Source organism: Heptranchias perlo, chromosome 20 (genome assembly GCF_035084215.1).
Source record: "Heptranchias perlo isolate sHepPer1 chromosome 20, sHepPer1.hap1, whole genome shotgun sequence".
Lineage (NCBI taxonomy): Eukaryota > Metazoa > Chordata > Chondrichthyes > Hexanchiformes > Hexanchidae > Heptranchias > Heptranchias perlo.
Window position 1 is genome coordinate 48,858,461 of NC_090344.1, and position 21,976 is coordinate 48,880,436.

The following is a 21,976-nucleotide window of genomic DNA, read 5'->3' on the forward strand; positions in this document are numbered from 1 at the left end:
AGCATTGACCTGATTTTGAATCATTCTGCGCTATATTTGATAATAGCTTCGAAAGAGTTAAAAGCTTATTTAACACTTCAGCTCTGGCCAACAATAGGGATGCTGATTCCTTTAAATAAACCTCTATTAATATCGTTTGAAGTAGCAGTGGCCTTCTACTCTAGCAGGTGTCGGATGGTCAGAAGTGCATTATTTTCCTATGTCTTGCATGCAAGAGCATTTGATCGTATCTAGACAACGGAAGCCTCTTGGATTGTCACTGGTGGAAAGAACCACTTTCAAATAGGGGAGCAGCAGAATTATTTGTGAGACTGTACATGCTCTAGGGCACAGATTAAGGCACAGCACATAACACTGCACAGCAGCTGTGCAAATCTCCCTTTGAATCTCTCTTTGCTGATACTTGTTCAGAGGCACAAAGAGATCGGTTTTAACTGTCCTGTATCTCAACTAGTTGCTGTGGATCCTCCCACTTCACTAATTTTCTGTCAAACGTTGAACTTGCGGAAGGAAGTGAGCATGTGTCAACTTGAACGGAGACTTTGAAAAATTAGAGCTGCTTGTTAGAAAAACAGGACAGAATAGAAAAGTCTTCACTGGTTAGGCCCCCCTTGGACAGCAACATAAGCCAACTTCTCAGGGAGCTGGCTTCGTAAGAGATGCAGTGACACACGCGAAGCCCGACGGGTAAGTTCACAAACTTTACTTCAAACACTAACCTAATCGGCAGATTTAAGCAAAAACAAGGCCTTTTTTTCCATCAGGTAGTTAGTTGTCTTAAATGTTTTAGTAAGTGACAGTTTAAACACTGTCTGTGCAGTCTTTTAAAAGTAAAACTACACAAATCTCATCCAAATAAACCCCCTGGATTGAACATAGATGATATTTGTCGAAAAAAAAACTTCTGTTAAGTTGCGTGCAGTTAAAATTGACCTATTACGGTCACACAGAAGTTCCCCCTGCCTCTCACCACATGTCACATTTACTGCCAGTCCTTCTTTGCTCTAGGTTTGATCCTTGAGACAGGTGATCTCTTGATACAGGTGCCATGTCAGTAGGTTTCATGTATACTGCAGGCTGCATTGCCTCCCAGTGTAACACAGTCCCAATACCTGCACTCAAAGCAGGGAGCCAAGTCCTGGAAGTGAAATACTTCTCAAACATATACAAGTCAATCATTGTGGGTTTTACTTACTGAGAACAATCTCATTTCCGCCCGAGTGCCTCAACTAACTGGCTTCATTGGAGACAAATTGGGAACAAACGTTTTCTGTCTTCCTTAAAATTCCTAAGGGTAGAGACAAGTTACTATCAGACTGAAAGCAACGTATGTTACTTGGATCAGAAATAGACTGACATTTCAATAGTGCATGTGGCTGAATTATAAAGAACCCTTATAAAATAACTTTACACTCCAGCCATTCTTCGAACAGATAAAATATAACCCCCACAGTTATAAAGATCAACCTTACAATTTGGAGGATCAAAATCCCCACTCCCAATCCCAACTTGTCCTGGTGTCAATGATAACATAGAAAGTGAACAGTAGTAAAGGTCACCTTGAGCAGCAACAGGAATAACAGATTGTTAACGCCAGGGCAGAGTTCGTACACAAGTGAAAGGTGAAGGAAGGTAACTCTGCAATCCCCTAATTTGCCCCAAACCTACAAGTTGTACAATAATATTTTTATAACAAGTCTGGTTTCATTTATGAGGTCGGAGGGGGTGTGACCTCAGAGACATAATTTTTTTTCGTATTTGGGGGAAATAATTTTGTTGATTAATTGATTGTACGGAGGTTGCTTTTTGTGACCATTTTCTTCTTCTGTTCGAAGTGCGTACTGGTAAGTCACACGACCTGGGGCAATATAAATTTTTATTTGTCCCTGCTGCTAAAACAAGCAAACCCACAAAATGAATCACATGAAGTGAGCAGCATTCTGAAGCCTTTTTATTTCGAAAGCCAGTGACATTACAAGGACAACACAGGGGTAACCATCTGCCTCAAACACAACATTTTCACTGAGACTTCACAATGAATTTCAATTAATAACATTCTTTCTTTAATTTACAATTATATTAGGAATTATATTCAGGAGGAACTGTTTTACCCAGAGAGTGATTCGAATGTGGAGTAGTTGAGGCGAATAGCATAGACGCATTTAAGGGAAAGCTAGATAAACACATGAATGAGAAAGGAATAGAAGGATAGCCTGATAGGGTTGGATGAAGAGGGGTGGGAGGAGACTCGAGTGGAGCATAAACACAAGCATGGACCAGTTGGGCCAAATGGCCTGTTTCTGTGCTGTAAATTCTATGCAATTCTATGTATTAAAGTCCAGTAAAATGAGTGAAGATTAAACTATTAAATTTAATCCCAATAAAATGCAGTATTAGGAATATAAATATAGCTGTGAATGCAAAAATGAGATAAAAGGTGTAAAAACTTGAGGCTTTTTAGAATGAAATAGAGATGGTTAATGGTTGGGGGGGGATTTAATAGAAGTTTTCAAATTGATGAAAGATTTTGAGAGGATAAACAGTGAAAGGTTGTTTCCTCAGATTGACGAATTAATAACGAGAGGGCATGGACTCCGAAGCTATCACTGGATGAACAAAGGGGGAAGTTAGGAAAATTTGTTCCAAACAGAGGAACATGGAATATTTGACCACAAGGGGCTATTGAGGCAGAAACCATAACATCAATTAAACAAAAACTGGATAGGTATTTGAAAAGAAAGAATATAAAAGGACAAGGAGAAAGGGCAGATAAATAGGATTAGAATGGGCAGCTCCAGTTGAAGGAGGTGCAGGTGCAATGGCACAGGTGCAATGGCCCATGGCTTCTTTTTGTACTGTAATTTCTACAATTCTGTGAGTTGTATGATAATATTCTCTTAAATAATTGCTGTAGGAATTTGATGATGTGGTATTCCCTATTTGCAATATTCCACAATGCAATAAGGGCACAGTTTAGCTCCTGTAGTTTGCTGTAGTTATCGTTATTCTGGAACTTTACATGGCCTCGCACTCGGAACTTCCCTTTGTAATTGCTGAAGTGTTGCAGTTTCTCAATAGGAAGTCGACTAGAACAACACCGGCTAGGTCAGATAATAGCTGAACTGTTGAAGAGAGGTTTAAATTTAATAATTAGAATCCACCTTCTCCTGTCTGTGATCTAGGCTAGAATTTCTTAACTGAACAAATAAAAATAACGATAATCTCTCCTCAGCAAAAAAAAATCACCATTAAGGAAATAAATATAAAAAGTTGTCTCTGCATTCCAAATATAATGGATTCCTCCATTACAACAGTGACTACACTTCATTGGCTGGAGAGCGCTTTGGGACATACTGAGGTCGTAAATGGGGCAATAGAAATGCAAGGTCTTTTTTTAAAAATTAATTTTAGCTCAAGTACCTCTTTAAAGGACATTGATCTGCAGGTTATTTGTGACACCCTCCAGCATGGTTTGGACCCCGCCTGCCATCACACCCTGGAACCCATTCTGTTTAACATTGCCACTGTCGCTTTCATTCATTCACTTTAAATTAAAAGAATTTTATTTCATCGACCTACATCTTTTGGTGAAAGTACGTTTGAAACGTGGTCAATATGTTCTGGCTGAGGTGAAGCTCTGACTGAGCTCTGCTGTGGGCCACTTTAACACTCGAATGCCAGTCACATACGATACGCTATTTGTTAAGCAAAAAGCAAAGGGAAATAAAATAGGTCAATGTCCTCCTGGAGGCATTTTATTCAGATTAAATTGAGATGTAAAGAGTTTACTGCCTCAAGTAGACAGTCATATTACTACCAGTAGGTCAGGAGGAACAAAGTGGCTTGAATCTTGACCTGCACTGAATCGGACGATTTATGCTCGAGTTGCACTCACTTAGGCCTCATTCATAGATCCTTTGCAGATCTGACAGTTGCCTTTTATCATTCTTCTTCCAAAAATATTAATTCTGGAAATTGTGCAAGACAACAAAAAAAATGTGAATTTGCTGATATGTTTGCACAAAGTTTTCACAGTCACTCTAATTATTATTTAGCAGATCACCATGGCAAAAAGCTGACTGCAACTTTCCAGAATCCACTGAAATCTTCCAAGCTGATCTTGTGTGACTTGGTCGTGTTCCCTTTGACACTTGAAGATGGATCATTTTGATTTCCTGAGTAACATGGAACAGATAGCCTCCTCAAAAGATTCCGGTGGTACAGAAGGAGATGGCAACACCGAAGAAGACAATGGCAGCAGTGCACAAGACGTGAACTCTTTCAGCGTTGACAGCTCTGGGTTATTAGGATTTTCTGAGCCAGAGACACAGGGCAGCAATACCCTCTTCGAAACAAACCTTTTTCAGATCTCAGCCAATCCAGATATTAACCAGACAGAGCCAGGTGACTTCAGGTATATGGAGGGTGCCAATGAAGAACAGAAGGAACATAATGTTACTGCAGAGAGCCCAGACATGACTTTCAGTTTAGAAAACAAAAGCACATTCTACCAGAGTGAAAGTTTAGATTCAGGACCAATTGAAACATATACTAGTGAATGCACAAACAGTCAGTTTTATGAGGACACTGAAGACAAATCAGATGCTTCCAGTCAATCAGGAAGCACAAGTTCATTGGAAAGTGATGGGTGCACTCCATGGGTACAAGCTGTATTAGTGACTAACAGGACCAAGGAAACAGAAAACTGTACTGGAGAAAGTAATGACAAGCTATTTAATCATTCAGACTCGATGTTAACTGAGAGCCCAAGTACTTCAGAACCATTAACACCCTCTTTTAGTGAAGAAACTGATGAAGAGCTCTTGAAGGAAAAAGCTGGAGATTTGGCTCAGACATCTGGTGCAGCCACAACTCCTGATGAAGTTGTTATGGACCCATCAGATGTTGCTTTTTTACAACATGACGTGTGGCATCAGAACCAAGCTTTTGTTCCAATTTCCACCACAGAAATTCCCAACACTGAGCACGAGGTGTTAGCAGATAAGCATAACCTGGAACCCGTGGCAATGCCCATGAACTGTGATCCATCAAGCAGTGAAGTGGAAAATCATGGGGTCGGAGAAGCTCTTATAGAAACCTGCTATGGGCCAAGCACATGTGATTCAGCATCTACATTGCCTTCATACATTGCTTCAGTGCACAAGGAGCTGGTAGTATGGAACAACGAACCAACAGAAACTGAGGTAATGGATCTTTTTAACCATGTGAAGATGTAGAAATAGAGGTTTGTGACCACTGAGCTTCATTCATCCCTTTTGGTGTGAAGTTTTGATTCCATCTTTTATTTATTAAAAAGTTTGCAGATTTCCAGGTGCTTGTAAATGTCTGGCTCCAGGCCAGGAAAAGAAAACATGGAGTGACTGGTCTTTCTGTTTGAACATACTTCCGACACTTTGGAGTGTGATGTCTGGAGCGGGACACTCATTCCCAAAACATTGATACAGAAGCTAGCAGGTCTCCCCTGGCATTGTTGACAGTTAGTCAGAGAATACATTGTTCTATAAAAATCAGTGTTACATAATGTACTAGAGCCAGCAATTTACAGTGACTGAGTCAGTCAAATTCCATTTTTATTAAGCGGCATTTTGGAATTTCCACTCGTGCTTTGAGGATCAAATTCAGTGACTCTGACCATTATCCTCTGATAACTGGAAATGAGTGGGCTTTATTCTATTTTTATTTCTTCACCTCTGTATATAACTATTAGCTCTTGCCATTTTTAATGCTGAGGTAATACACATCAAGATATTATGTAAGATGTACGAGTTGGGGTTTGGCTGCGCTGTGGTGAAGGTGCTGGGTTTTGGCCGCGCTGTGGTGAAGGTGCTGGGATACGGACACGCTATGGTGAAGGTGCCGGGTGTTGGTTGCGCTATGATGGAGGTGCTGGGGTTTTGGTTGCACTGTGGTCAAGGTGCTGGGTTTTGGCCGCACTGTGGTGACGGTGCTGGGGTTTTGGCCGCACTGTGGTGACGGTGCTGGGGTTTTGGCCGCACTGTGGTGACGGTGCTGGGGTTTTGGTTACACCGTGGTGACGGTGCTGGGGTTTGGCCGCGCTATGGTGAAGGTGCTGGGATACGGACGCGCTATGGTGACGGTGCCGGGGTTTGGCTGCGCTGTGGTGGAGGTGCCGGGTTTTGGTCGCGCTGTGGTGGAGGTGCCGGGTTTTGGTCGTGCTGTGGTGGAGGTGCCGGGGTTTGGCCGTGCTGTGGTGACGGCGCCGGGGTTTGGTCACGCTGTGGTGAAGGTGCCGGTGTTTGGCCGCGCTGTGGTGAAGGTGCTGGGTTTTGGCCGCGCTGTGGTGACGGTGCTGGGATACGGACGCGCGGTGGGGACGGTGCTGGGATACGGACGCGGGGTGGGGACGGTGCTGGGATACGGACGCACTGTGGTGACGGTGCCGGGGTTTGGCCGCACTGTGGTGACGGTGACGGGGTTTGGCCGCACTGTGGTGACGGTGACGGGGTTTGGCCGCACTGTGGTGACGGTGACGGGGTTTGGCCGCACTGTGGTGACGGTGCCGGGGTTTGGCCGCACTGTGGTGACGGCGACGGGGTTTGGCCGCACTGTGGTGACGGCGCCGGGGTTTGGCCGCACTGTGGTGACGGCGCCGGGGTTTGGCCGCACTGTGGTGATGGTGCCGGGGTTTGGCCGCACTGTGGTGACGGTGCCGGGGTTTGGCCGCACTGTGGTGACGGTGACGGGGTTTGGCCGCACTGTGGTGACGGTGCCGGGGTTTGGCCGCACTGTGGTGACGGTGCCGGGGTTTGGCCGCACTGTGGTGACGGTGACGGGGTTTGGCCGCACTGTGGTGACGGTGACGGTGCTGGAATTGGGTACCACTGATTTGTAAGTCTCTAAAAGATTTCTTTAAACACTGAGTTCAGTATTTTGTGGACTGGTTCCGAGACGTGTGCTTGTGTGTGCCTCTCACCATCTCAGGTGGAAATGGAGCACATTGGTCTGTAATAGTGAAGTGGACATCTCTCTCTGTCGCACACACCAACAGCTTCTCTCTCTTTTTTTTTAAAACTCAAGACAAACTTTACCCAAATAAAATTTTAGAAATATATCCTCTCATTTTACTTGAAACACCCCAAGCAGATATTGCTGGAAGCTGAAGAGAAATGTTTTAGCAGAAAAGCTGCTAATGCATCCTCGGAAATTGTGCACACTGCACATGTAGGATCTTCGTTCAGCTAAAAGAGTTAAAGCTCTGGGCATCAATATCAATACTAAGCCCTGGCTTGTGGGAGAAGCTGAGGCCTTCAAGTAAAAAGTTTACTGAATGCATTAAAATACAATTCAATGGGTAAATTTAATCATGTTATTGTGAAATATGTAATTTTTATTTTCATTAAAACTTTACTTTTGTACATTAGAATTTTCAATCACTGAGTAAAAGATGGCGACATAATTTCTTCATAAAGCATTTTTAGTGAATCAATTGGCTCACCTCTTAAAAAAAAGTAGCGGTAGGCTCCCATGACTGGCTAATCAGATTTAGTTGTTTTCATAAGTCTGCTTCCCATATCCGAATTCGCACCAAGTCCCGTTTGCCAATCATCCCTGTGCTCGCTGACCTACATTGGCTCCCGGGCTGGCAACACCTCAATTTTAAAATTCTCATCCTTGTTTTCAAATCCCTCTTTGGCCCTCGCCCCTCCCGATCTCTGTAACCTCCTCCAGCCCTACAACCCTCCGAGATCTCTGCGCTCCTCCAATTCTGGCCTCTTGCGCATCCCTGATTTTCTTCGCTCCACCACTGGTGGCCGTGCCTTCAGCTGCCAAGGCCCTAAGCTCTGGAATTCTCTCCCTAAACTTATCCGCCTCTCTAACTCTCTCTCCTCCTTTAAGACGCTCCTTAAAACCTACCTCTTTTACCAAGCTTTGGTCACCTGTTCTAATATCTCCTTATGTGGCTCGGTGTCAAATTTTGTATGATGATGCTCCTGTGAAGCGCTTTGGGACGTTTTACTACCTTAAAAGCACCGTCAAAATGCAAGTAGTTGTTGTTGTTAGCAGCTTCTTTTTTGTAATACTCCAACCACTTTCCTAATTTTTTGATTCTTTACTTCCCTATCTCTTTAGTTCTTATTTGCTGCTGTTTTACTTTGAGGCAGTCAAGAGTATGATGGGGCAAGAGATACAGGAAATGGGTGTGATTGAAAATCGAGATGTAATGGTCAACGTACATCAAAGTAAAACCACAGCTGGAGTATTGTGTGCAGTTTTGGTCTCCACACTAGAGGAAGGATGTTGAGGTGATACCAAGAACACATGGTGCCGATTCAGTGCTGCCTGGGATATGGAAATATAAATACATAGAATCATAGAAGTTTACAACATGGAAACAGGCCCTTCGGCCCAACATGTCCATGTCGCCCAGTTTATACCACTAAGCTAGTCCCAATTGCCTGCACTTGGCCCATATCCCTCTATACCCATCTTACCCATGTAACTGTCCAAATGCTTTTTAAAAGACAAAATTGTACCCGCCTCTACTACTGCCTCTGGCAGCTCGTTCCAGACACTCACCACCCTTTGAGTGAAAAAATTGCCCCTCTGGAACCTTTTGTATCTCTCCCCTCTCACCTTAAATCTATGCCCCTTCGTTATAGACTCCCCTACCTTTGGGAAAAGATTTTGACTATCTACCTTATCTACGCCCCTCATTATTTTATAGACTTCTATAAGATCACCCCTAAACCTCCTACTCTCCAGGGAAAAAAGTCTCAGTCTATCCAACCTCTCCCTATAAGTCAAACCATCAAGTCCCGGTAGCATCCTAGTAAATCTTTTCTGCACTCTTTCTAGTTTAATAATATCCTTTCTATAATAGGGTGACCAGAACTGGACACAGTATTCCAAGTGTGGCCTTACTAATGTCTTGTACAACTTCAACAAGACATCCCAACTCCTGTATTCAATGTTCTGACCAATGAAACCAAGCATGCTGAATGCCTTCTTCACCACCCTATCCACCTGTGACTCCACTTTCAAGGAGCTATGAACCTGTACTCCCAGATCTCTTTGTTCTATAACTCTCCCCAACGCCCTACCATTAACGGAGTAGGTCCTGGCCCAATTCAATCTCCCAAAATGCATCACCTCACATTTATCTAAATTAAACTCCATCTGCCATTCATCGGCCCACTGGCCCAATTTATCAAGATCCCATTGCAATCCTAGATAACCTTCTTCACTGTCCACAATGCCACCAATCTTGGTGTCATCTGCAAACTTACTAACCATGCCTCCTAAATTCTCATCCAAATCATTAATATAAATCACAAATAACAGCGGACCCAGCACCGACCCCTGAGGCACACCGCTGGTCACAGGCCTCCAGTTTGAAAAACAACCCTCTACAACCACCCTCTGTCTTCTGTCGTCAATCCAATTTTGTATCCAATTGGCTACCTCACCTTGGATCCCGTGAGATTTAACCTTATGTAACAACCTACCATGCGGTACCTTGTCAAAGGCTTTGCTAAAGTCCATGTAGACCACGTCTACTGCACAGCCCTCATCTATCTTCTTGGTTACCCCTTCAAAAAACTCAATCAAACTCGTGAGACATGATTTTCCTCTCACAAAACCACGCTGACTGTTCCTAATCAGTCCCTGCCTCTCCAAATGCCTGTAGATCCTGTCTCTCAGAATACCCTCTAACAACTTACCCACTACAGATGTCAGGCTCACCGGTCTGTAGTTCCCAGGCTTTTCCCTGCCGCCCTTCTTAAACAAAGGCACAACATTTGCTACCCTCCAATCTTCGGGCACCTCACCTGTAGCTGTCGATGATTTAAATATCTCTGCTAGGGGACCCGCAATTTCCTCCCTACCCTCCCATAACGTCCTGGGATACATTTCATCAGGTCCCGGAGATTTATCTACCTTGATGCGCGTTAAGACTTCCAGCACCTCCCTCTCTGTAATATGTACACTCCTCAAGACATCACTATTTATTTCCCCAAGTTCCCTAACATCCATGCCTTTCTCAACCGTAAATACCGATGTGAAATATTCATTTAGGATCTCACCCATCTCTTGTGGTTCCGCACATAGATGACCTTGTTGATCCTTAAGAGGCCCTACTCTCTCCCTAGTTACTCTTTTGCCCTTTATGTATTTGTAGAAGCTCTTTGGATTCTCCTTTGCCTTATCTGCCAAAGCAATCTCATGTCCCCTTTTTGCCCTCCTGATTTCTCTCTTAACTCTACTCCGGCAATCTCTATACTCTTCAAGGGATCCACTTGATCCCAGCTGTCTATGCATGTCATATGCCTCCGTCTTCTTTTTGACTAGGGCCTCAATCTCCCGAGTCATCCAAGGTTCCCTACTTCTACCAGCCTTGCCCTTCACTTTATAAGGAATGTGCTTACCCTGAACCCTGGTTAACACACTTTTGAAAGCCTCCCACTTACCAGACGTCCCTTTGCCTGCCAACAGACTCTCCCAATCAACTACTGAAAGTTCCTGTCTAATACCATCAAAATTGGCCTTTCCCCAATTTAGAATTTTAACTTTTGGGCCAGACCTATCATTCTCCACAGCTATCTTGAAACTAATGGAATTATGATCACTGGTCCCAAAGTGATCCCTCACTAACACTTCTGTCACCTGCCCTTCCTTATTTCCCAAGAGGAGGTCAAGTTTTGCCCCCTCTCTAGTCGGGCCATCCACATACTGAAAAAAACAAGACAAAGACTTGAAAAATTGGGGCTGTCTTCATTCAAACAGAGATTATAGGGTGATTTGAAAGAAGTTTTTAAAATTATGAAGGGATAGGACAGGGTAGATAGAAACAGACTGTTTCTAGAAGTTGAGGGGTCTCGAATGAGGAAACATAGATAAAAGATAGAGATTTAGGATGGAGAGCAGGAGAAACTTTTTACATAGAGGACTGTGAGGCTGTGGAATGCATTACCAGAGTTAGTGATAGAAGCAGAGAACATTTCAACATTTAGGAACAGCCTGACATAGCCATACTCACAGAATCATATCTTTCAGCCAATGTCCCAGACTCTTCCATCACCAACCCTGGGTATGTCCTGTCCCACCGGCAGAACAGACTGACCAGAGGTGGCGGTACAGTGATATACAGTCAGGATGGAGTGGCCCTGGGAGTCCTCAACATTGACTCTGGACCCCATGAAATCTCATGGCATCAGGTCAAACATGGGCAATGAAACCTCCTGCTGATTACCACCTACCGCCCTCCCTCAGCTGATGAATCAGTCCTCCTCCATGTTGAACACCACTGAGGGTAGCAAGGGCACAGAATGTACTCTGGCTGGGGGACTTCAATGTCCATCACCAAGAGTGGCTCGGTAGCACTACTACTGACCGAGCTGGCCGAATCCTGAAGGACATAGCTGCCAGACTGGGCCTGCGGCAGGTGGTGAGCAAACCAACACGAGGGAAAAACTTACTTGACCTCATCCTCACCAATCTACCTGTCGCAAATGCATCTGTCCATGACAGTATTGGTAGGAGTGACCACCGCACAGTCCTCGTGGAGACGAAGTCCATCTTCGCACTGAGGATACCATCCAACGTGTTGTGTGGCACTACCACTGTGCTAAATGGGATAGATTCAGAACAGATGTGGAAGCTCAAAATTGGGCATCCATGAGGCGCTGTGGGCCATCAGCAGCAGAATTGTATTCCAGCACAATCTGTAACCTCATAGCCCAGCATATTCCTCACTCTACCATTACCAACAAGCCAGGGGATCAACCCTGATTCAATGAGGAGTGCAGAAGAGCATGCCAGGAGCAGCACCAGGCGTACCTAAAAATGAGGTGCCAACCTGGTGAAGCTACAACTCAGGACTACATGCATGCTAAACAGCGGAAGCAACATGCTATAGACAGAGCTAAGCGATTTCACAACCAGCGTATCAGATCAAAGCTCTGCAGTTCTGCCACATCCAGTCGTGAATGGTGGGAGACAATTAAACAACTAACAGGAGGAGGAGGCTCTGTAAACATCCCCATCCTCAATGATGGTGGAGTCCAACACGTGAGTGCAAAAGACAAGGCTGAAGCGTTTGCAACCATCTTCAGCCAGAAGTGCTGAGTGAATGATCTATTTCGACCTCCTCCCGATATCCCCACCATCACAGAAGCCAGTCTTCAGCCAATTCAATTCACTCCAAGTGACATCAAGAAACGGCTGAGTGCACTGGATACAGCAAAGGCTATGGGCCCCGACAACATCCAGGCTGTAGTGCCGAAGACTTATGCTCCAGAACTAGCCGTGCCTCTAGCCAAGCTGTTCCAGTACAGCGACACTGGCATCGACCCGACAAGTGGAAAATTGCCCAGGTATGTCCTGTCCACAAAAAGCAGGACAAATCCAATCCGGCCAATTACCGCTCCCCAGTCTACTCTCAATCATCAGCAAAGTGATGGAAGATGTCGTCGACAGTGCTATCAAGCGGCACTTACTCACCAATAACCTGCTCACCGACGCTCAGTTTGGGTTCCGCTAGGCCCACTGGGCTCCAGACCTCATTACAGCCTTGGTCCAAACATGGACAAAAGAGCTGAATTCCAGAGGTGAGGTGAGAGTGACTGCCCTTGACATCAAGGCAGCATTTGACCAAGTGTGGCACCAAGGAGCCCTAGTAAAACTGAAGTCAATGGGAATCAGGGGGGAAACTCTCCAGTGGCTGGAGTCATACCTCGCACAAAGGAAGATGGTAGTGGTTGTTGGAGGCCAATCATCTCAGCCCCAGGACATTGCTGCAGGAGTTCCTCAGGGCAGTGTCCAAGGCCCAACCATCTTCAGCTGCCTCATCAATGACCTTCCCTCCATCATAAGGTCAGAAATGGGGATGTTCGCTGATGATTGCACAGTGTTCAGTTCCATTCGCAACCCCTCAAATAATGAAGCAGTCCGAGCCTGCATGCAGCAAGACCTGGACAACATCCAGGCTTGGGCTGATAAGTGGCAAGTAACATTCGCACCAGACAAGTGCGAGGCAATGACCATCTCCAACAAGAGAGAGTCTAACCACCTCCCCTTGACATTCAACGGCATTACCATCGCCAAATCCCCCACCCATCAACAGCCTGGTGGTTACCATTGACCAGAAACTTAACTGGACCAGCCACATAAATACTGTGGCTACAAGAGCAGGTCAGAGGCTGGATATTCTGCGGCGAGTGATTCACCTCCTGACTCCCCAAAGCCTTTCCACCATCTACAAGGCACAAGTCAGGAGTGTGATGGAATACTCTCTACTTGCCTGGATGAGTGCAGCTCCAACAACACTCAAGAAGCTCGACACCATCCAGGACAAAGCAGCCCGCTTGATTGGCACCCCATCCACCACCCTAAACATTCACTCCCTTCACCACCGGCACACTGTGGCTGCAGTGTGTACCATCCACAGGATGCACTGCAGCAACTCGCCAAGGCTTCTTCGACAGCACCTCCCAAACCCACTACCTCTACCACCGAGAAGGACAAGGGCTGACTTGGAAATATATCGCCGTCCCTTCATCGTCGCTGGGTCAAAATCCTGGAACTCTCTTCCTAACAGCACTGTGGGAGAACCTTCACCACATGGACTGCAGCGGTTCAAGAAGGCGGCTCACCACCACCTTCTCAAGGGTAATTAGGGATGGGCAATAAAGCTGGCCTCGCCAGCGATGCCCACATCCCATGAACGAATAAAAAAAAAGTTTGGATAGATGGTTGAAGAAAAGGGGAGATAAAGGGATATGGGATTAGGACTGCTGCGCATGTGGAGGATAAACACCAACAAGGATTTGTTGGGTTGAATGGCCTGTTTCCATGTTGTAATTTCAATGGAATTCTATGTAATACTTACAAGAAATGCATGCTGGATGCAAGACTTTTAATATATTGTAAATACATATGGATAGATAAAACATTTTCTGTGCTTGTCGTGGAAATTGCTTTTAACAGCCACCTCGAGGTTAACTTTGGATGTCAAGTGGTCTTTGCAGACAGGCTGATGGCTAATCCAAGTCTAAATTACTTTACTCTTGGTAGAGATTGACAGTAGTTGGATTCCCGAATAGGCTCTGAAATCCATACTGTATCTCCATCTGAACTCACCGTGCCCTCTTTCCTCTAAGTTCACTGCCCTCCTGTCCTCCCTTAACCTCTCCCTCTACATAAATTTTCAAACCCATATTCATGGCCACACCCCTTAACCTTGCCATCTCACGTGATCTCTCTATTCCCATTGTGTAAGACCATCTCTGATCACTTCCTTGTATCCCTCACCACTCACATCCTCATTCCCCCTTCCAATCCCACTTCCTTCTGCATCCTCTCCTGGAAAAAACTCTCCCCCAAGTCACTTACAATGACACTTTCAAACTCCCAACTGTCGAGCCTTTGGCCCTCCATTCACAACGATACTTCTGCAGCTACCGATCTGCTCAATCACACACTCACCTCCGCCTATGATGCCTGTCACCCAGTAAAACCCTCACTCTCTCCCACACTGGTCATTCCCCTTGGTACAGAACCTATCTCTGCTCCCTTCAGTCCAAGGGACGCAGACTTGAACGCTTATGGTGCATAACAGGTTTAGCCATTCATCATCAGATCTGACTGGACCACATCATGCGCTATTGGGTCCTGCTACCCTCTGCCAAAACTGCTCACGACTCCAGGATCATCCTGCAATACAAAGATAATCCCTGGCTTCTCTTCTCCACTGTCAAACCCCCCCTTAAACTCCTCTACCCTGCCCTCCAACAATAAGTGCGAGGAGCTCATGGACTTCTTTGCCACTAAGATTGAGACCATTGTTCAGCTGTCTCTGCCGCATCCCTCCCTCCCACTTGTCCACCAAGCCAAGCTTCCCCCAAGGTTCCCATCTCTCCTATCTCCCCTCATGCTCTCTCCAAGCCCATCTTGTCCATGAGATCCTCCTCCCGCTCTCTCAACTCTATTCCCACTAAACTGCTGACCAGCCTTCCTGGCCCCAATGCTAGCTGATATTGTGAACGGTTCCCTCTCCTCAGGTACTGTCCCCCTCCCTTTTGAAATCGGCCATTACCAACTCCTCCTCAAAAAACCACCTTTGACCCCTCTGTCCTTGTAAACTACCACCCCATCTCCAACCTCCCTTTCCTCTCCAATGTCCTTGAACATGTTGTCACCTCCCAAATCTGTTCCCATCTTTCTCGCAACTTTATTTTTGAACCTCTCCAATCAGGTTTCCACCCCTGCCACAACATTGAAATGGCCCTTATCAAAGTCATAAATACCATCCTATGTGACTGTGACGATGGTAAACTATCCCTCCTCATCCTTCTCGATTAGTCTTTGACACAGTTGACCACACTATCCTCCTCCAACGCCTCTCCTCCGTCGTCCAGCTGAGTGGGACCGCGCTCACCTGGTTCCATTCCTATCTATCTAGTCATAGCCAAAGAATCACCTGCAATGGCTTCTCATCCCGCCTCTGCACTATTACCTCTGGAGTCCCCCAAGGATCTATCCTTGGCTCCCTCCTATTTCTCATCTACGTGCTGCCCCTCGATGCCATCATCTGAAAACACTCTCTGCTCTTGCAAATGGCCTCCTTCTGTGCCATTACCATTCTATGATTCTATGATTGTAACACAATATCCGGTTCCATATGTACGCTGATGACACCCAGTTCTACCGCACCAACAGTTCTCTTGACCCCTCCACTGCCTTTGCGTTGTCAGATTGCTTGTCCGACAGCCAGTCCTGAATAATTGTAAACAATTTTACAACACCAAGTTATAGTCCAGCAATTTTATTTTAAATTCACAAGCTTTCGGAGGCTTCCTCCTTCGTCAGGTAAATGTTTTGAATATGTCCTGAATAAGACAACATTTCCTCCATTTAAACATTGGGAGGACTGAAGCCTGAAGACTGAACAGGGCAGATGCTATTTTAACGTTGCGACCATACAGCACAGTTTGGATCCGCGAGTTTATTTAAAGGGAGCAGCTGATAAAAACGATGCATTCTTTATGCAGAGTACTGTGGTTGGCCAGTGAGAATAGTCACAATTTAAGTGTAAGTGCAAGGTTGGTGGAAGGTTTACTGAGCACATAACAAATGTTACCATACTGAGTAGCACAAGTGAATGGGATCACACAGTGTAAGATCTAGAAAACAGAGAGCACCATTATCAACAATCTAAAGGAGCTTTACACAATGTTCCTGTTACTCTGGTTTTCTAGCTGTGAGGCTCCACAAACAAAGATTAGCAAACAAATTGGAGTGGATTATCAGCTTTGATTGTGTTTGGGTGTTTGACCTCCAACTTTCAAAAAAAATCAACAGCCTTAATCTGTGGATTATTCAGCCATTAGTCAGTGGATTAATGTTCTTTCATTAAATTACTACCATATTCAAAGTGAAGAAAATTAAATTTTTTATCAAAAGCAAAGCATAGCTGCTCATTCTGACTTAAACATCGTGCTGTTAAAATGCAGCATGCATCACTATTTGTTTGCACAGGATATGGCATGTTCAGAGCTATGAGTATTGAGGACTGTGCTGATCACGAGAACAAGCCTATTATATGTCAGTAGGATCGAGGCTAACAGCAGTGCAAACTTGCTGTTTTCACATGTTGTCAAAATAATCTTTGAAAGCATGCATCCTATTGAAAAAATAGATCGATGAGTTTGGGCAGTCTTCATCCAATTCCTATTGAGGAATCAACACACACCATACAGCACAAAACAATAATTCAACTTTAACTGGCACTAAATTCCCAATCTCAGTCAGAGAGGTCCCAGGATGGCTGGTGTGGGAGTTGGAGGAAAAAATGAAAAAAGTCACTTTGGGGCATCAGGGGACATTCTCCTGAGGCTGCAGATTGAGGCATATCATTGGAGCAGTGTAGAGGGCTGTATTTTGACATAGAATTTACAGCACAGAAACAGGCATTCAGCCCAACTGGTCTATGCCAATGTTTATGCTCCTCACGAGCCTCCTCCCACCCTACTTCATCTAACTCTATCAGCATATCGTTCTATTCCTTTCTCTCTCGTGTACTTATCTAGTTTCCCCTTAAGTGCATTCATGCAAGTCGCCTCAGCTGCTCCCTGTGGTTGCGAGTTCCACTTTCTAACCATTCTCTGGGTATTCTGTATCTAACCCATGCTGTACCTGACCTGGGAGTGCTTGATGGGACAGTGTAGATAGAGTGAATTGTACTCTGTATCTTACCCATACTGTACCCGATTTGGGAATGCTTGATGCTGACATTGATCCTGAAATGGAAAGTGTTGCATTCCTCACCACTAATACCCCTAAACCTGATGTCCATAAATTTCACAAAAAGTAAATCACAAAACACAAGAAATCGGGACAAAGGGGAAATAAACATACACATGGCATAGGTGGGCGGCTGGGTTCTCTTATTCCTTGTGCAGTAAGTTATCTGTACAGACTGTGCTAACAGGAGATACGTAGAGTTTGAACTTATCTTCCCACAAGAGGGCTGGGAGAATTGGGAAAATTCACCTTGGTCGACTTCCCCTCCACCCCCCCACCCCCCACAAAGCCCAACCAACACAATGGCACTGAGGTCAAAGATAGCAGCCGAACTGCTGCTGTGGCTGTCATCAAATAATTCAGCATAGACCGGGATTGGAAGCCGGGACGTGTCGCCCTTATGGCTCCTCTACTTACTCTACAGTGGTGCAAAGAATGGTCCTTTGAGTCATCCCCAAAGAAGCAGCTAGAAACCAGCACACTTTAATAGCTATAGGAGCACTGTCAGAGCAGGATCTGGTAGGCGGCTAGGACACTGAGAGTAAGGGTGACATTTGTGGTAAATGAGTAATGCAAGGACGCATGGCAACGCAACTCTGAAATGCTACCTCATATCAAACACGCCAACACGACTGAAAACACCCACCAGACAAATGAGAATTTTTTCCTATTTCTTTTTCAATTGGACTGGTTTCAACTTCTACATAGATTTACCAACCAACTCTTTAATTGCCTTCCTTCCCTGTACATGTTTTTGCTTTATCACCCTTTCAATTCTCTCCAGATACACATCAATGCGTGGCTGATAGGCGGAGGGCAGAGCTTTAATCCAGATGGGTGCAACAGGGGGAAGTGAGGCCTTTGTCGGTGATTTTTCTGCCCTTCTCACATGACAGCATCCTGAATACCTTCAACAGCTCTTAGGTTTTTTTTTTAAGAAGTATTATTACAAGGTGAAGGGCAGGCATCACCAAGGCTGAAAAGGGCAGAAGCGAAGATGAGATAAATTAGGAAATAGTAATTTGATGATGATGAGCTTGGGTATTAGAAGCCTGTAGATTGCAGGAGAAGGGAAAGAGTGAGAGATGTGCAGTTTTATTTCATTATTCAATGATTCGGTCCAGGCTGGGAACACACTGAGTGGGGGGATAATTCCCTTGGTCGCTATTTTTATTGAAATCGGAAAGACACGTGATCCGAAGAGCTGCTGGTGCCAACAATCCCATTTTGTGGAAACGATGCTCAGCTCCTTAAATTGGCTGGATGTGCAGCTGTTCCAGGATATATCTGTTCTGGGCACCTCGTGTCAGTATCAAGCACTCCCCAGTCATGTACAGTAGAGGCAGGGGCTGATTCAGAGTAAAACTCCCCCTTCACTGTCCCTAAAATATTGTTCATCTCCAGCTCCAGAAGCGAACCCCTATTGCACCAGATTTCATGGAATTGTTCAAAATTATGAAGAGTTTTGATCGAGTAAATAAGGAGAACCTGTTTCCACTGGGAGGAGGATCGCTGACCAGAGGACACAGACTTAAGATAATTGGCAAAAGAGCCGGGGGGGGGGGGGGGGGGGAGGGGGGAGATGAGGAGAAATTATTTTGCGCAGCGAGTTGTTATGATCTGGAATGCACTGCCTGAAAGGGCGGTGGAAGCAGATTCAACAGTAACTTTCAAAAGGGAATTGGAGAAATACTCGAAAAGGAAAATAATTTGCAGGCCTATGGGGAAAGAGCAGGGGAGTGGGAATTATTGGAGAGCTCTTTCAAAAAGCCGGTATAGGCACGATGGGCTGAATGGCCTTCTTCTGTGCTGTAAGATTCTATGATTCCTGAGGCAGTGTTTGCACTTCTCCAATTGAGAATGCCAATTTGGTGCCACTTAGTGCTGAATTGTGGACAGTTTGCACTGTAGGTCCATGATCACAAGGAATTGGTTCGAGGTTGACCAAATTTACTTCACAAGTTTACTTAGAAGCAGCAGACGGAGAAGACTTTCATGATCAATCTGGGCTGAATTTGAACCCAGGACCCAGAGGTGAAAAGCAAGTGTCTAACTTACTGCATCACCCAGGCCCCCTTATGAGAAAAGCTGTTAATAATGGCAGCTGTGCTAGGCCCAACCAACAACTGAAATCATCTGAAATTACCATCCTTTGCCAAATAGGCTGCATTCCCAATCTATGGTTCCACACTGAAAACAACTGCATGCAATCAGGCAGTAACGTGGATTGTTGTAAATGTGAAGATTAAGAAAATGAATCACTACTTCCTGACTAACCTCAGCTCATCCACTCTTTTCAGTTTGGGTGGTGTCGTGCATTGTGGCTTGGTTGTCACCTGCGTTCCTGAAAATAAAATAAACTCTTTTTAAACGACCAGTTTAAAAGTAGCATTGCACAGGAGTGGGTTGGCGGGGAGTCAGTGGGCGGGAGGGACGGGGGAAGCAGGGGAGAACACGAAGATAAATGATGCCTGGTGAAACTCCCCATCCCCTGACTAGGCAATTGGCACTGTAGTTCTCTGCTCTCTGCCTACTCATTGATGATATGGATGATATCAGTGGGCGTCAAACAAATATTCCTCCCACTGTGCTTTCCAGTGTTTTATACAGTCTTGATATGAACACCTGAACTCAACTATTGGGGTTGGCAGAAGCCGGGCAGGTGGGCAGTTATAAACGAGCAGGTTACTTACCCACTCAGATCCTGACCATTTCCGATATTAACCTGCACGGTTTTACAGGTGGACATGGTGCACACCGAAAGCAGGGGGGGAAGCTCATAAGTTTACACAAGTTGGGGTTCCTATTACGTCAATGGGGCCCTGATGCAGTTTTAACGGGGCCCTGAGCGGAAAAGCCGCTCACGGCTCTCCCACCAGACAGATGCAGGTCTGCAAATGGTCTGAAGACAGAAGAGGCCCTTCTGATAATTCTAAAACTTTCCTTTATGGGGCCAGAAGAACCCGACCTCCTCCGGACCCCACAAGGAAAGTTGCAACCACCATCCTTCCCCTGCCCTCCCGCCGCCATTGAGACCCACCCGGCACCCCCTCTTCACCACTTACCTGGAAGCCAAGGGCCGCCCTGCACCCTCTTTATGTCTTTTGTAAACAATTTTACAACACCAAGTTATAGTCCAGCAATTTTATTTTAAATTCACAAGCTTTCGGAGATTTTCTCCTTCCTCAGGCAAATGAAAAACATTTGCCTGAGGAAGGAGAAAATCTCCGAAAGCTTGTGAATTTAAAATAAAATTGCTGGACTATAACTTGGTGTTGTAAAATTGTTTACAATTGTCAACCCCAGTCCATCACCGGCATCTCCACATCATCCCTCTTTATGTCGGTTTTTATAGGTGGCATTTAATTGGGGCCCAACGGTTAAAATCGCCGCGACCTCCTGCTGCCTCTGTCGGGTGGAAAAACAACTCGCCGGAGCTGTTTTCCCTCGGAAATTCGCTCCGAGTTAAAATCCACCAAACACGTACATTCTCCAAACCAATTACGAACTTCATCTATTAAGTCCAAAAATTTCAACTAACTGTCTTAGGTATGTATGGATTATAAAACTAGGGGGTTCAATGAACATCATCTGCAAGAACAATGTTGGATTAGGAAACTCCAAAAACCTTGTCAGTATCAACATTTGTGGTGAAATCCCACTATGCAATGTCAATGTGACAAATTCTTAAATGTGTTCCTAACCTGGGTTACAATGATGAACAAAGGAATTTAACTTGAACGTGTTACGTGCAGAGACACTAAAATTGCAGTGTGATTTCATCCCAATAACGATTTGGGGGACGGGACTGTGTGCTCGGTAAGACTCTGACCTTTCAGCTCTGAGTTCTGAGTTCAAATTCGGTCAAGACATGGAATGAAAGTTTCCTTTCTCGGATAAGTCGTACAGGTTCAGTGTGAAATGACTTTGCACAGCCGCAAACCAGCATAAAACTGCTCCTGACTGGGTACTAATTTGACTCCCCACATCCTCTCCTGAAGCTATTAACTCCAATAACTTTCCCAAATGCTCATTCTTCCAGTGTCGGTCTAGATAGTGAGTGACTATTCCCCCATGGAGGGTATCACTGCCAAGCACAATCCTTTCTTCACCCCAAGTCCAGACACAGGTACATTTCAGCAGGAGTCAATGGATCAAAACACAAGAACATAAGAAATAGGAGCAGGTGTAGGCCAATCAGCCCCTCGAGCCTGCAGAAAAGTGGGAACCCTGGCTGCTTTTGCTTCTCCTCAGCCAAAGGGGTGCTCAGGACACTTAACGTATCTCTACCATCACCAGACACAGGCTGAGCATCAAACCTGGGATCTTCCAGGTCTTCCAGGCTCAGCTAAAATCTGGCTAAGCTAGTTGTATCATCAGGGACAGCCTTCACTGAATTTTTAAGCAAGATGACAGCTCACCCTTTACATAAATAGTAGTTTCCATAAGGAAAACATGCATCAAGGTGTTGCTACAGAAACACCAGCAAAGTGTCACAGTAGAGGATCCTCGAGGTTCCTCAAAGTCACAGATAAAAGCTGTTCACATGTAACTGATGATCCATTTCTCTTGCCACAGGGCACTGTCTGTTTTTCCTTTGAAAATCAGCCGTCTTCCAACGATCTGAAAGCATTGATCAGCGAGGAATCCCTATCCAGTTTTTGCAGCCCAGAGAGTGCATCAGCAGCAGGTA

The 21,976-nt window shown here is 45.2% G+C and overlaps 1 protein-coding gene across 2 annotated transcripts in view; it reads left to right on the forward strand.

The window, feature by feature from the left end:
- Positions 1–533: 533 nt before the first annotated feature.
- Positions 534–21,976, forward strand: part of LOC137335827 (PH and SEC7 domain-containing protein 4-like) — a 67,780-nt gene continuing 46,337 nt past the window's right edge. Inside the window, exons 1-3 of one of the 2 annotated variants that reach the window (XM_068001278.1) lie at positions 534–687; positions 4,056–5,204; positions 21,862–21,973. In XM_068001278.1, the coding sequence (XP_067857379.1) occupies positions 4,158–5,204; positions 21,862–21,973 (1,159 nt within the window). In that variant the 5' untranslated portion in view covers positions 534–687; positions 4,056–4,157. The remainder of the gene's footprint in view (positions 688–4,055; positions 5,205–21,861; positions 21,974–21,976) is intronic. The other variant, XM_068001279.1, reaches the window with a different exon arrangement.